The sequence below is a fragment of the Dermacentor albipictus genome, chromosome 1 (genome assembly GCF_038994185.2).
Source record: "Dermacentor albipictus isolate Rhodes 1998 colony chromosome 1, USDA_Dalb.pri_finalv2, whole genome shotgun sequence".
Taxonomy (NCBI): Eukaryota; Metazoa; Arthropoda; class Arachnida; order Ixodida; family Ixodidae; genus Dermacentor; species Dermacentor albipictus.
Window position 1 is genome coordinate 62,217,301 of NC_091821.1, and position 16,634 is coordinate 62,233,934.

A 16,634-nucleotide genomic window follows, 5' to 3' on the forward strand; every position below is an offset into this window, starting at 1 on the left:
TCCCAAGAGTACGGTGTGAGAATCCCACATCAGACCCCACAACGCAGACAGCCATGCGTAGTCACAGCCAGGCAAGAGGAGGAGATGCGCACTTAATCACAAGATATCCAAAATGTGGTACGCGGGAAGAAGGTGCACATCAAGCCACCATCCTTCTCAGGTCACCCTTACCCGTTTTCCCTAGCACCCGCAGCCACCACTCATTCTTATTGAGCACTTCGAGTTTATATTGAACATTACGCTGATGGCAACTGTGAAAATTTGCCTGATGTGTCCATATAATTGATAATAAGTTCTTCTGGTATGGACTTTGATAGAAATTTTTTTGCAGTAGTCAATGTGGTTACGAGCCCTAGCCAGGGGTGCAATCGCTGAACTAGGATTTGGAGCAATTTATGGAGCAGGAAAATCCAAATTTAGAGTAGGTTATGGGGGGCAGAGGGGGAATACAATCTTGGAGCACCAAATTATTTGGAGCAGTTTAACAGGAATCTTAATTTTGAAACAGAAAACCATAAGATGCCAACTTTTACAGCAACTACAGCCGAACCTCAATATAACAAAGCCGTGCTTGCAGCGAAAAGCTTAGTTAAATTGCGAATTTCATTAGTTCGAGGTTTCAAAGTTTCAGCAGCAAAAATAATTTCACGAATTCCCAGAACATTCCTGGTGGATAGTATCTTGTCAGCAATCACTTATAAATAAATCGCAAGAAGGTTGGGCCATAACAGCATGCTTATGAGTGCTAGCACACGCGGTGCAGATCGCGTCAAGAGCACTGCATCGGTGTGCCTTGCGGTGCCTGAGATTAGCATTTTGTGTCAAGCAGTGCCGTAAATCTTGGATGGCATGACCAATCCCGTTTACTGCCCACAACCATCATCAGATAGTGCCCTCAAATTAAAAGCAAAACAGCAAAAAGATACCAAAATTCGTTAGAGAAATACCGCAGTTTTGCCAGAAAGGCGGGGCATTAATAGCGATAACAGAGGCAACTACACAAAGCAAAGTTCGTAGTTTTATCGCTGTCACAACGTGAGCAAACTATTCACATCATGCCTTGGAAACATGAGATTACGCTATCTTAACACTAGACACGCAAGAACAAAGTGTGCATGAAGGCACCAACAGCTCGCCTTTGCACTTGACGAAGATTACATCAAAGACGTGGCCCACATATGGGCAGCCATGTGTAGCTACAGGATGAGTAGAGGAGAGGAGACGAGACATGCGCCAGGAAGAGAGAGCGGATAGGTGCGTGTCTCCTGTCCCCACTACCCTCTTCTACCTCTAGTGTGTGCTTGGTCACGTTACCGCGCACTCGTCCCTTCCCCACCTCCCCTGCGCTGAAGGAATCGTCAGCTCTCGTGTTTCCCTGAGCGCTCTGAGCTGCTGGGCACCCTACGGCCTCCGCAAGTTGTTACGCGACAAATGGTGCAGTGCTGTTTCCTGCATACTGCATCCTGGCATGCGCACCTCGATGGCGTATTTGCAGCTCAAGCTTTTCATGTGGAAGGACGCTTGCAAATAAATTTTTCCTCTTCTGACATTTTTATAGTTTCTTGCTAGATTTACCAGCCATACAAGGCTCCAAGTACATGCTCGAAATGGCCGAATACTTCGTTAAATCAAAACCATGTCATGAAAATACGCCATTAAATCGTGAAAAAGAAATATGCGGTTTTCAATGGAACTAAGTTTGAGGAATAAAAATAGTTTGTTACATCGTGAATTTCGTTAAATAGTGGTTCGTTAAGCCCAGACCACATGTAAGCTCGCAGACACGTGCAAGCTCGCATCTGCGCACCTACGTATGTGCAGACAGTGCGGCACGGCTCATACGCGTTGAAACGCGGCGTAATCTTGGTGAATAGCTCCTCTCTGTTATCGTGCACTTGGGCTGCCTCGCGTTGCCGCACCTGGCTACGCAACTACGGCACGGTACATTCAGCTCTCAGCAAAGCAGATTGATCTCATGCGAGAAAGTGCTTAACCTTTCCTCTTTGTGATCTCACAACTATAAAAATATAACAATTACTTTCATAGATATCGAAGCATTTTGAAACACTGTCAATAACAAAGTACGAAGTGACGTTTTCCAAAGTGTCTGTGAATGAGCACAGTGAGCGCGCGCTGTTGCGTGTATTTGTGGATACAAACCACTACTCCTCGCAAGACATGGCAGGCGCAAGGCACGTAGATGCGAGCTTGCACGCGTCCGCAAGCGTACGTGTGGTCTCGGCTTTATATCGAGGTTTGACTGCATTTAAAATTAATTAACCCTAGCAATGTGAGAGAGCTACAAATTATTAAACTTCAACGCAATCATGCTTTAGCTTCAGTGGACAAGATCCCGCAAATGTGACGAACGAATTCAGCAGAAACCCGCAAGGTTGATCCAAATGCTTATAATATTTATCGGATCAAGCAAGGAAGCATAAAACATACAAGAAAAAACTGCAAAAAATGTTTATTTGTACTCCAAAGTGTCTTATATATGAGTTGCATCTGACTAGTATAAAACATGACAAGCCCAAAAATTAAAATTAAATTATGGGCTTTTACGTGCCAAAACCACGATCTGATGATGAGGCACACCATAGTGGGGGACTCCTAAATGTGGACCACCTGGGGTTCTTTAACACGCACCTAAATCTAAGTACAAGGGTGTTTTCGCATTTCGCCCCCATCAAAATGACTTGCCCAAACTTATTTGCATACCAAACAGCTCTTCTACTTGAGTAGCATCTGACAACACTAGATACATAGAGTAAAACCTCGTTAATTCATAAAATCAGACTCATTGTCTGGTCTGGGCAAGCGTCTGCTTAAGTTAATGGCATCAAACTCTCATTAATTCGGACGGATTTGGCCACACACCTGTTAATTGGGATGACCATTGAGGCGCACTAAGCACTGAGCACTGCAAATATGCGATGCAAAAGAACAAAAGTGGTGCTAGCATCCAACCAAAACCAAGCGCTGGAGTCCACGTCGCCATAGTCATCAGTGGGAACCATACAGGCATTCACGCATACGGGAACACCGAAATGCTTCAAGCCTCTTTGTGCCTTTATTCTTGCATTTACCAGCACAAATGACATTACGTTGACTGCATACCTTCAGAACTGTGTAATCACCATCCATGATTGCATTGATAGACGCCACGGTTTTGCCTGCAGTGACTGCGGCGAGGAGTGGTCTCTTTCTGACTCAATGAAATGCATGCACGATGTCACAAACACGGCGGATGCTGTCAAGGATGAACAGTGATTCTACTGTGGCTCATAAGCTGGGATCTAACCCAACAGCTATATCGTGATGGACGGAAGATCTGTTGCCAGTCAGCTCACTGGCAAAAAAAAATTGTGCAGATCCCATGCACTGTGGGGATTGGCGTAAGAAAAGCACTCTGTAGTGTTTGCCTTAATTGACGCAAATGGGCGGGGACATTGATGGCGAATGTTTGTTATTGAGCACTTGGTGCAGTAGGAGAGTGGAGAGGTGATGTTCCCCTTGCATGCACCACTTGTGTTTGTCCACATGGTACACAGAACACATAGTGAGACGTGTTTGCTTGAGGTGGTGTTGTGGGCCCCAATGTTCATAGACAGTGAGAAGTTTAGAACTGTCCTTGCCTCATACGGCACATTGCCTCATGGCAGAAGTGTTAAACTTAAATTATCGTGCTTTACGTGCTTTACGTGCAAAAACCACAATATGACATCAGGCATGCAGTAGTGGAGGATGCCGTATTATTTTGGACACCTGGAGTTCTCTAATGTGCACCTAAATCTAAGTACACAAGCATCTCTCCATTTCCTCCTCATCGAAATGCAGCTGCCACAGTTGGGATTGAACCCACAACCTCGAGCGACACCACAGCCACAAAGATACTGTGTCGGGTGCAGAAGTGTTGATTTGCTGTGTGGCTGCTTGAGGAGTGCCATCTTGACACTGCGGTGCTTTACTTTGGCTTTGTGTCTGCACGCCCTGTGTCAGTTCTCTGCTTGAAAAAATTGCACAATGTTTATTTTTCAGAAATAGAAACATACTGTACCATACATTGAATTAACATTTATCCACTCAGTCTTCAACTGTTGCTGTAGTAGTAGCCTTTCTTTTATTGAAGAAACCCCAAACCATGCCTGCTTTCTGACACCGCATTGCCCCTCCCTGCGCTATGTCAGAAGCGGGCTAGAGGGGAAACACATGCGCGCGTCCCCCTCTGGCCTGATTGTGGCAGCTCACCGTATAGGTGAGCTGCCACGAGCAAAGAGTGGTAAAGTTGCTGTCCACTCATTTAGCGAGCCCGTTAGGGACTAAATGGGTGGGGCATCCAGTTCTGCCCATTCTCTACCTCCTCCCTCTACTCCCTCTCAGGGCTATTGCACGTCAGCACAAACACAAGCTTCTGCAATGCTTTTGTGGGGAGAGGGCATTGTGGCCACACTCCCTCCAAGTAAGGAATGCTCTTTGAAATTGCCTATCTCTTCTCCTGCACTCCCACCATGTGCTCTCAACCACCTCCCAATGTGGCATGTAAGACAGCGCCAGCATGCAGGAGTAGCGGTGGAAGTAGAAGGAAAAGGCAAAGAAAGCTTCACTTTAGAAGTAATCAGGAAGTACGCACGGTAGTGAAAAGCATGTCTCGAATGAAGACAGGAGTCTTGCACTGTGGCCACATCGAGAAGGAAGTCACAAGGCCTTGGTCAGCACAAGTGCTAATCAGTCACAAGATGATGAGAATTGCAGCTTCCATGCAGTTCTTGTGGAAAATAAAAACAGGATTTGCTGATTCATTCGGTAAATAAAAGCATGTTGATGTAGTCATCATTTTTTTTATTGTTCTCTTGGTACCATCGATAATTCGACGCTCGGCTAATCCGGACACATTTTGCGATCCCATGAAATCTGAATTAACGCCATTTTACTGTACAATCGAGAGTGATAGAGAAATCTGTAGAGTACAATAAGCCTCTTTATATGGCTTTCATAGGTTACGAAAAGGCATTTGATTCAGTAGAGATACCAGCAGTCATAGAGACATTACGTAATCAAGGAGTACAGACCGCTTATGTAAATACCTTGGAAAATATCTACAGAGATTCCACAGCTACTTTAATTCTACACAAGAAAAGTAGGAAGATATCTATAAAGAAAGGGGTCAGACAAGGAGACACAATCTCTCCAATGGTATTCACTGCATGCTTGGAAGAAGTATTCAAGCTATTAAACTAGGAAGGCTTAGGAGTAAGGATCGACACCAAATATCTCAGCAACCTTCTGTTTGCCGATGACATCGTTCTATTCAGCAACACTGCAGACGAGTTACAACAAATGATTGAGGACCTTAACAAAGAGAGTATAAGAGTGGGGTTGAAGATTAATATGCAGAAGGCAAAGATAATGATGAATAGCTGGGAAAAAAAACAAGAGTTCAGGATCACCAGTCAGCCTCTAGAGTCTGTGAAGGACTACATTTACCTAGGTCAACTAATCATAGAGAAAGAAATTCATAGAAGAATAAAAATGGGTTGGATTGCATACGGCAGACATTGTCAGCTCCTGACTGGAAGCTTACCATTATCACCGAAAAGGAAGGTGTACAATCAGTGCATTTTACAAGTGGTAACATATGGAACAGAGACTTGGAGACCGACAAAGAAGCTCGAGAACAAGTTAAGGACCGTGCAAAGAGCAATGGAATGAAGATTGCTAGGCATAACGTTAAGAGACAGAAAGAGAGCGGTTTGGATCAGAAAGCAAACGGGTATAGACGATATTCTAATTGACATCAAAAGAAAAAAATGGAGCTGGGCAGGTCAATCACAAAGGACAATCACAGCCACGCGCTAGACCGACTTTTACACTTACATAAAGCGAAAGGGGGAACAGAAGAGTCCTTCCTGGCAGAAATCGCCAAACGTTACCTTCCATTAGGCGACGCTCACCCCAACGATTACCCGAGCATAAAGTGCGAAACCACTCCCGAACTAGACGCTGCCTTCACGGAAGCAGAAGTTCGAGAGGCGCTACACAACCTCAACAGCAGGTCGGCCTCAGGACCTGACGGAGTAACCAACCAAATGTTACGTAACTTAGACGACCAGGCCATTACACTACTCATTAAAGACATCAACCACGTGTGGGAAACAGGAGAGGTACCAACGCAATGGCGCACGGCCACGGTGGTCCTTATCCCCAAACCCGGCAAACCACTTAACCTCGACAATTTACGCCCTATCTCTCTTACCTCATGCGTGGGTAAAGTAGCCGAGCACGTCATTCAAAACAGAGTCTCAGGGCGCAGGAAGGGTCTCTGCGAAGATAACCTTCTGCGCGTATACCACGCGTTCCTTATGAGCCATATTAATTACGTCACCTCTGCCCACAACTGGACGAAAACAGAAAAGACGAAACTAAACACACTCATGCGCAAGAGCATCAAACAGGTCTTGGGCATTCCACAAAGAGCAAGTACAGCAAAGGTTGATCAGCTAGGCATGCACAACAACATCGACGAAGTGATCGAGGCTCAGACTATGGCGAAAATACTCCGCCTATCCTCGTCCAAAGCCGGTAGACTTATTCTAAGCGAAGCTAATCTTTCCCCATCTCCCTATCTCGAGCACGCTGTTACCCTACCGAGTGAAATTAGAGACAACTACAGAGTCTCACCGTTTCCCAGAAACGTCCACCCACTATACAATGTGCGTAGGCGTCGGGCCCGCGCCCGCGCAATTCTCGACCGCACAGACGCGGATCGTGAAGCCACCGCATTTGTTGACGCGGCCCAGTACGGCAATACATCAACTTTCGCGATAGCAGTTGTGGACGGCAACGGAACGTTACGGTCATCGGCATCGGTTAAATCGACCACCAGCGCTGAAGCCGAACAGATAGCCGTAGCCATCGCCATGGCAGACCCCACATTTACCCATGTCCTCACGGATTCGCGTGCTGCAATTCGGGCTTACGAAAGCGGCAATGTACCGAAAGAGGTAGCGCATATATTACTAGCGAGCTCAAACGAGTGCAAACGGTGCCTCTCCTGGTTCCCCGCTCACATGGGGAAAGACATCCACCCGCAAAAACCCAACCTCAATGAAACGGCCCATGACCGTGCGCGAGAACTCGCCCGCCGCGACGGTCCCACGGCCTCCGAGGGGCTGGACATTCAGTTTAATGACCCGCTACTCACATACCAAGAAATAACCTCACACTATCGAAAAGGCAGAATGAAATACCCGCTCCCGCACGCCAAACTCGAGCGCGCGCAGGCGGCCGCGTTTCGAATGCTGCAAACGGACTCGTATCCGTCACGAGGCCTATTAAGCCACTACAATTCAGAAATCTCGGCAAATTGCCCAGACTGCCCAGAACCCTACTGCTCACTTTCGCACATGCTTTGGCAATGTACTGCGTTACCAGAGGGCCCTCTCTCCAGTGAGCCCGAATGGGAAGAAGCCCTCAAAAGCCCGGACCTCAAACTGCAATTCAAGGCCGTCCAGAGGGCCCAAGAACTGGCGGAGCGTCACCACGTTCCCGTCCCGACTTGGGCGTCGCCTACGGTTTCGGCCCAAGGAGCTCGCCGTTCTTGACTGACTTGACTGGGCAGGTCACGTAATGCACAGGTTAGATAACCGTTTGAGCATTAGTGTTACAGAATGGGTACCAAGAGAAGGGAAACGCAGTTGAGGACAGCAGAAGACTAGGTGGAGCGATGAAATTAGGAAATTCGCAGGCGCTAGTGGGAATCGGTTGGCGTAGGACAGGGGTAATTGGAGATCGCAAATGGGGACCTCCGTCCTGCAGTGGACATAAAATAAGCAGATGATGATGATGATGATGACTGTACAAAACAAGAACGAACTGCTACTACATATAAGTATAAGCTAACTAGCAGGTTATACATGACTAATGCAGACGTCATTGACATGACATCAATGCTTCACCTTTTTCAACATTTTCTTTTTGAATTCGTTTTTTAATTGTCTGCTCAAGGCTTGTATTTCCTTTCATTAAGAACGCATAGCCACTTTCTTTCTTGTTCGTCTTTTTGCTTCACACCTGCATTGACAAGTTCCTCAGTACCGATGAACAATGCTTTGCTGCCACCACTTGGTCCTCTAAAGCTCTCTTTTCTGCTTCAAAAGTGACCTTTCCATTACCAAGCACAAGCACACCCCTGCCATTCTATTGCTGCAGCTGCGTGACTAGATTGAATTGGCAACATATGACATATCACTATGGTGGCTAGAAGGGAGAGGTGACGCCAACGGCGGATGGAAGCCGCTCCTCCATTTCAAGCCAGGCATAGGTGGCGCTCTTGGCCGTAATGCGCTGCATGGTACGCGCCGCTGGCTTTGAGCATACACAAGGACACAGGCCTGCCGTGCACGCAACGCGTTGGCCTTTCAGTGATGTTGTTGCAAGCAATGGTTTAGCTCATTAAATGCTAGTCGAACGTGACTACGGCTGACAGAATGCAATTTTAAGCCGTGGTGATGCAGTGGTTAGGGTGCCCGATTGTGCCGAAGGATGAGGGGTGGCATCCCGGCCGCGGCAACCGCTTTTCGATGGAGGCGAAAAACAAGGTGCGCATTTGCTGTGTGATGTTAGTACACGTCAAAGAACCCCAGGTGGTCGAAATTTACAGAGTCCTTCATGCCTCCACTACGGCATCTCTCATAGCCTGAGTCACTTTGGCACGTGAAACCCCACAAACAAAACCATTAAAATCGAATACATCTGCTGCGTAACACATCGGCGTATCTAAAGCGTTATTCACGAATCCTTTCAGTTTCAGGAATTGAAGGGTCCAAATGAGTCCTGTGTGGTCAAGATAGTGCATGATGACAGTAGGAGACAAAGACCAAAAGAATTAGGATGGAAATATATGTTTCGGGCCCGTGCGATTGCATTTTTTTAATAATGTTGTTTATTGGCTATCAGGGCATAACGGAATATGTAAAAAGGAAATTAAAAGGGGTATTAAATGAGAGAAAAAAAGGTTGGCTGTTCTTTGGCTGGTGTCTTCCACTCCTTGATTAAGTTTCAGTAATATGAAGCGTCAGCTTACTCCTAAAAAATGTGAATGGGGTTCAGAATAGGTAATACAAAGCATAGCAAAAATTTATTGCACATCGTAGTAATAGCAAAGCACTGCACATCATACATTCAGGGTAATTCAAAATACAAGATATCACATTTACACATGCTTCTGTGTATATTTGAACGAAAAACATTAAACATTGAACACCCACTAAAAAATGGGGAGGCAGGGATACCACTTTCCACTAAATAAACAAATTAAGACGTACGACCTAGAAGCAATATGCAACTTAGCGCACCCTCCTAAGTTTAGAGCACCCTCCCTGCTGCCTCGACGACACATAGCCGGACGTATAGCCAGGGGCGAAGCAGTGACGCTGCCTCGCGTTTTTTTGCGTTGGAATTCATCTGTTCGGCGAAGTCCGGCACTCACATTAACATGTCAGCAGCAAAACACATATTGCCATAAACGAGAGAACACTTTGGCAGCCGCGAAGAAACAAGAATGCTGTCGTGCCGGCCAGACACTGCGGGAAGCTGCACACTCGCGCAACCGCGTGAGAGCATCGCCAAGCTGACCGCAGCACCACCACGGCCTTTGCGGCAGCGCATGAACGAGAGGATCGCGCTTTCTCGGCGGATATGCCGGCGCTGGCGTCACCTCCCCCTTCTAGCCACCATAATATCACTGATGTTGATGGCAAAACTGCAGGTTGCCAACATGGGTTTTATTTTCAGCTAAAACTAGTACAACTGAGAACTTTTGCAGCTAGTCGGTTCATTTTGATGCAGCGTGGTGAAATTTCAACAAATTTAACACTTTTGGCACAGCTGTTGCCCCCCTGCTTTACGCTAAACCTGGGCTATGAAAAACAATGCAGAGCTGCCACAACTGCAGGATTCTAACCACCACAGCTATGGCTCAGTGGGTGCGACGCCCGCCTCGGCTGCAAGAGGTGCGTGGTTCGATCCCCACCGCCGGATACCCATCGGTTTATAAGATGGGTACAAGTAGCCCCCCGGCCAGGTATCCAGATTTCCAGGAGCGCGTTGCTTGGTAAAGGTTTGTTCAGAATGCTATGCTTGCTGTGCAAAAACCAAGACAAACAGCACAGCAGGACTCTTTAAAAAGGAATCTGGTGGTCCCATGCCGCCAACTTTCCGATAGGTGGGTGTCCTTCCAAGTGTTTGGAACTCCCATACTTGCTGAGCACCTGGCCAGGAGTGCGCTTGGGCCTATTTTACCGGTAGGTGCCCAGCAGCAGAACTTGTCTGCCTCCCACCTATCACAGCAGTGGCAGATGCTCAACTATTTCACCAAGGTTGTGGTGGGAGAAGGGACAGCTAGATACCATTGCAAATTTCTACAGGTCCCCCTTTTGAGTTGAGAACCCATATAAACAACCAAGCGCCAGGTCATGTTAAATCTCTACCTATTAGAAAAAAACGTAATGTTTCCGGCAGCACCAGGATTTGAACCTAGTGCCTCCTGCATATGAGGCAGATGCTTCACCATTTCACTACTGCTGTGATGGCCACCGTAGCAAGGGAGCGGTAGAGCATCTGCCTCGAATGCAGGAGGTACTGCGTTCAAATCCTGGTTCCGCCAGAAACCCATTGTTTTTATAATCTGTAAAGTTGTCCCTGGTCTGGTGCTCGGCGACTTGTTGGCGATCATGTCTTGAAAGAGGGCCTATAGGGATCATGTGCGTGGTCTCTGGGACCCCTTGTCCAACCACAGGCGGCCTTGCTTAAGAGCATACGCTGCGGCTGTGGGAGGCAGATTAGTGCTGCCACCAGGTACCTACCAGGAAAACAGGAACAAGCACGCTTCTGGGTAGGTGCTCAGCCATTAGGGACCTCAACACTCAGAAAAGGATGTTTGTCCCCAACCTGAGGGCATCCCCACCTTGATGGGCGCATTGGGACGCCCCACGGGAAATGGCTGCCACGAGAGCAGCCCAAACCTCCTCTTTTTTTGAGCGAGTGATGCTTTCCATCAGCCGACATGTGGAGGAGCCCAAGGCTTCAGTGAGCACTTGGAATGGCTTTTTGTTTAAATTCACAGCAGCTTGGCTCGGTGTGTGCTGGTGCAGATGTGCCATCTGAGCCACACGCATACAGTCAAATCTCGATATATTGAACACGGATATATCGAATTATTGTGTATATCGAACACTTTCTATGTCATCTGGAAAATCACATGCATTTTTTATTTTTTATTTCAAATGGGCTCAAACGTAAAATGGATGTATCGAACTCCGTCACCCCAGACGACGTGCACTCTGCTGACTGGCGGTGAGCTTTCTTACAACACCCTCGAAGATCGCAGTGATGCGATGGGCGTTTCCGACTGCTGCGCACTATAGCTGCACACATAGATACCGCCGTGGGTGCTATTTGAACGCAGTGGCGTACGCATGCAGCGGCTTGGCTAGTTCGACAACGTCAACGCCGCATTGCATTTGCTGCACTGACTCCTCCTCGGTGCCACGCTCTGCGCCTGCCGCGCCTTACTTATTAAGACACCACTTCATCATCATCACCAGCCTGGTTATGCCCACTGAAGGGCAAAGGCCTCTCCCATACTTCTCCAACTACCCCGGTCATGTGCTAATTGTGGCCATGTTGTCCTTGCAAACTTCTTAATCTCATCCGCCCACCTAACTTTCTGCCACCCCCTGTTAGACTTCCCTTCCCTTGGAATCCAGCCTGTAACCCTTAATGACCATCGGTTATCTTCCCTCCTCATTATATGTCTTGCCCATGCCCATTTCTTTTTCTTGATTTCAACTAAGATGTCATTAACTAACGTTTGTTCCCTCACCCAATCTGCTCTTCTTATCCCTTAACGTTACACCTATCATTCTTCTTTCCATAGCTCATTGCGTCACCTCAATTTAAGTAGAACCCTTTTCGTAAGCCTCCAGGTTTCTGCCCCGTATGTGAGTACTGGTAAGACACAGCTGTTATACACTTTTCTCTTGAGGGATAATGGCAACCTGCTGTTCATGATCTGAGAATGCCTGAATGCCTGAATGTACTAATTGTGGCCATGTTGTCCCTGCAAACTTCTTAATCTCATCCGCCCACATAACTTTCTGCCGCCCTCTGCTACGCTTCCCTTCCCTTGAAATCCATTCCGTAACCCTCAGTGAACATCGGTTATCTTCCCTTCTCATTACATGTCCTGCCCATGCCAATTTATTTTTCTTGATTTCAACTAAGATGTCATTAACTCGCATTTGTTCCCACACCCAATCTGCTCTTTTCTTATCCCTTAATGTTACACCCATTACTTTTCTTTCCATAACCCGTCGCGTCGTCCTCAGTTTAAGTAGAACCCTTCTCGTAAGTCCCCAGGTTTCTGCCCCGTATGTGAGTACTAGTAAGACACAGCTGTTATACACTTTTCTCTTGAGAGATAATCGTAACCTGCTCTTCATGATCTGAGAATGCCTGCCAAATGCACCCCAGCCCATTCTTATTCTTCTAATTATTTCAGTCTCATGATCCGGATCCGCGGTCACTACCTGCTCTCAGTAGATGTATTCCCTCACCATTTCCAGTGCCTCGCTACCTATTGTAAACTGCTGTTCTCTTCCGAGACTGTTAAACATTACTTTAGTTTTATGCATATTAATTTTTAGACCCATCCTTCTGCTTTGCCTTTCCAGGTCAGTGAGCATGCATTGCAATTGGTCCCCTGAGGTACTAAGCAAAGCAATATCATCAGCGAATTGCAAGTTACTAAGGTATTCTCCACTAACTCTTATCCCCAATTCTTCCCAATCCAGGCCTCTGAAGACCTCCTGTAAACACACTGTGAATAGCATTGGAAAGATCGTATCTCCCTGCCTGACGCCTTTCTTTATTGGGATTTTGTTGCTTTCTTTATGGAGGACTACGGTGGCTGTGGAGCCACTATAGATATCGTTCAGTATTTTTATATACAGCTCTTCTACACCCTGATTCCGTAATGCCTCCATGACTGCTGAGGTTTCAACTGAATCAAACACTTTCTCGTAATCAATGAAAGCTATATATAAGGGTTGGTTATATTCCGCACATTTCTCTATCCCAATTAATGCTTTGCTATTGACAGTGATTCAAAATACTTCAATTGATGGACGTGGAGACAGCAGCAGAAGTAGCAGCCAAATGAAGACGCCTGGATGTTGCCCCGCTCCCTACTTCAACTGAGGGTGTAGTTGCTTTGGCCCTTCTATGCCGCTACTGCGGCACAATACAGGGCACCGGCCTATTGCTTGTGGATTGTTTAGACTATGTTGAGGACTCTGGGTTTAAGCATGCAGCTGCCAATAAGAAGCGGCCTACACTGCTGCAGTACTTTCAGCCAAATAAATACATAAATACTTTGTGTGAAGCTTCAAGTGAGTATTTACTGTGCCACGATTGGGATACGATCGGAGATTGTTGTTCGGGGCACGCATTCCAGTTGTGCCGCGCATGACTGGCCTAGGCCGCGCAGACTTTGCGTGGCTGACGAAGTCGGCGTGGCCTAGGCTAATTGTGTGCAGCGCAATCGACCATGCTCTCCCGGCTGACGAAGTCGGCATGACCTAGGCCAATTGCGCATGGCACAACCGAATGCGCACTCCGAACAACGACCCTGATCGTGCCCTTGGTTCACTGAGTGATTTGCAGTGCATTTCTTACTTATTTTATATATCGAATTCTGGCTATATCGATCTATTTCGCGATCACCACACTTTTCGATATATCGAGGTTCAACTGTACTGATACCACCTTTGTAGCTCGCTGTCATTAGAAACTAAACCCATGGAAGGGACAGTGGACCTTCCACCATGCGATCACATCTGAAGAAAGCCGGGCGCCTAGCCGAAAGCCACTTGTGCCCAATTTGCATTCTGGTGGGCGTCTGGCGGTGGGTTTTCAACAAACCACCTTCCACAGCCAAACCAGACACCGCCAACCAGGTTTCTTAATGCACACCAAAATTTCAGAGAGTAGGTGCTTTGCATTCTGCCTCCAGTTGAATACAAGTGGTATGGCCAACAACTGGACTTAGGACCTACCACAGTTTCAAACACAATGTCACATTTTGTGGCCATGCACTGACACATAAGAATTCCATGTGCTTCAACGTCCAGTAATCAGGAGAGGGCAGTGAGGCAAGGTTCCTCACCTTTTCATCAGCAGCAGTGAGTCCTTGGAAAGAGCGTGAAAAGGCCTGGAGGCGTGGCTCACGGGGATCAAGAAAGTGCCGAACACATAGTGTGGCAAGGTGTGTCTGGCAAACATCACGGTCACGCTGAGTGCGGCGCAGGCGTGTTTCCAGCTGTGCCTGCAGTGCCAGCAATCCCTGGCGGCAGCGCACTAGGTATGCTATGTATGGAGCTCGCCGCCGGTGCTCATCTTCGAGAGCCCTGCAAGGCAGAAATAGGAAGCACAAGGGCCAAGAAGAGAACTAAATACTAAGCCAGCAGATGCATCATTTCACTAAACAAGTATGTGTAAGCAGTTGCATGACAGTTAGTTATTTTACATCTCGAAGCTACACTAAGGAAACAAGGAAACGCCTTAGTGGAGCAGGCATGGGTAGGCCTACAAATTCATTTGGACCTTACGAGATTTTTTAATTAATCTGTGCCAATCTCTTGGCACCCACAGATTTTACCTATTGCCTCCTGAAATAGGGATGCTGTGGCAGCAAGTTGAGACCCCAGCCTTGCACTCATCAGCAAAACACTGCAGCCTCTAAGCCACTGCAGTAGCCGGTGCAGACTTAAAGGCCTACTCACCTGAGCACACGCAAACACTGCAACTCATCCAAGAGGCGCAAGCAGCGAAGAGCCTCATGCACGTGTGAGGCCAGCGTCTTGTTGTGCAGCAGTGTGGCCTGGGCCAGCAGGCCCTGCAGCAGTGCCGCAGGCTCCTGTGGGCCCCCCTGTGGAAGATCAGCTAGTGCCAGCACCAGGCGCAGTTTCTTCTGAGCATCCTCCAGCAAAGCCTCCTCGCTTCCTCCCTGTGATGATGGTGGTGGCTGCGGCTGCAGGGGCTCCAAGGGTGTGCTGGGGGATGCTCCATTGCTGCCTGCTGCTCCTATGGTGCCTACAATGGCCCCTACTGGGCCTGCACTTCGGTACTTTTCCAGAATGTCAGCTGCATCTGCAAGGAAATAGGCACTTAGGTCTTGGTCAGATAAACAATCACTGGCATAACACTCCCACACTGTCAAAAAACAAGAACAGATTACCCCATCTTTTCTAGTTGCAAGTGAAACTTATGTGTCTTTTTTGTCATTACTTTGCTGGTAACTAATCATGCATGCCAGTTAAAAAAGAAGCCTTCCAACAGAGTCTGGGACAACAATGGAGGCGTGAATACATGACTGCAACACAAAAGAGGAAAGCCTCATGATAGTGCGCCGGCTTGGGCCTAATCAGCGACCCTTCGGCACTATGTACTGTCCTTGGTTTTGTGAACAGCTGATGAGCTGATGCCAAAACTTTAGGTCACAGGAAATACGAGCCCATTATTAACATTTTGTTGAGAGAAGAGCGGGGCAATTTCTGCTGCGGGCGATTCAGTAAAAAATAAACAAGAAAAAAATATTAGCTAGATCTGCCTGCTTGCTCTGTCAAAAGTGTGGCATCAGAGAACACACAAGAAAAGCACCAGATGCTAGAAAAATAAAAAAGAAGCCATTGCTATGTGCGCCTACACAAACCCTGAAGTAGTTGTGGGCACTAATTGGTAGAAGTTAGACAAACAGCTGAAAATTGGATAGCATAGAAGAAAAAGTGCACAGCCTTCAGTGCCAACTCTGCTCTGTGCTGATGTGCAGCCAGGTACTAAATGTCAGATAAAGTTGAAGCTTATGTAATGTGTCAGTATAGCACTTTGAGTGGGTCCTTTTGGCTGTGATCCTTGAACTATTCATACACATTAAGAGAAACACTGACTATAGTAACAAAAGTGGTCAGTATGAACAAATTTATATGTAATGACCTGTGGGTGCGACCTACACGAGCAAGAGTGCTTATTGCTTGAACCAGTACAGCACTGTGAAGTCAAAAATTCCAGTTAGGATATTTATTTCAATTAATGCAAAAGAAAAAAGAACCTCTACATATTTCAAAGTACTACGGATCACATTCAATAAAGCCAAGTTTCCAGTAAACTGATCAGCAAGATAAATTATCATACTGGACGCACCTGGACCCAAGTCGGGAACAACAACAGAGCGTGGCGTGTCTGGACCATTCTGCGTAACTTCATTCGACTTTCGCTGCTTGGGCTTGAAGCTAAATCTAAACTGGGATAGCTGCAAAAAAAAAAAGAGATGGAAAATAAAATGAATTAGCAGATTATATCACACATTCTTGGCCTAAAGGAATTTATAAATTGTTTGACATCTCAAAACTGAACAGTGTGTTCTGAGGGATACCATAGTGGAGGGCTCGAGAGTAATTTGGACCATCTAGGGTTCTTTAATGTGCACTCAAACCATGGCACACGGGCATTTTTGCGTTCCACCCACGTCGGAATGGGATCGCTACAGCTAGGAATTGAACCTTTGGCCTCATGCT

At 46.9% G+C, this 16,634-nt stretch overlaps 1 protein-coding gene across 4 annotated transcripts in view; it reads right to left on the reverse strand.

The window, feature by feature from the left end:
• Gapvd1 (GTPase activating protein and VPS9 domains 1) overlaps positions 1 to 16,634 on the reverse strand; it is a 177,021-nt gene that overhangs the window by 25,919 nt on the left and 134,468 nt on the right. For all 4 annotated transcript variants that reach the window (XM_070521492.1, XM_070521516.1, XM_070521511.1 and 1 more), the window contains exons 15-17: positions 16,261 to 16,369; positions 14,844 to 15,210; positions 14,228 to 14,468 (exon numbers count right to left, since the gene is read on the reverse strand). In XM_070521492.1, the coding sequence (XP_070377593.1) occupies positions 14,228 to 14,468; positions 14,844 to 15,210; positions 16,261 to 16,369 (717 nt within the window). The remainder of the gene's footprint in view (positions 1 to 14,227; positions 14,469 to 14,843; positions 15,211 to 16,260; positions 16,370 to 16,634) is intronic.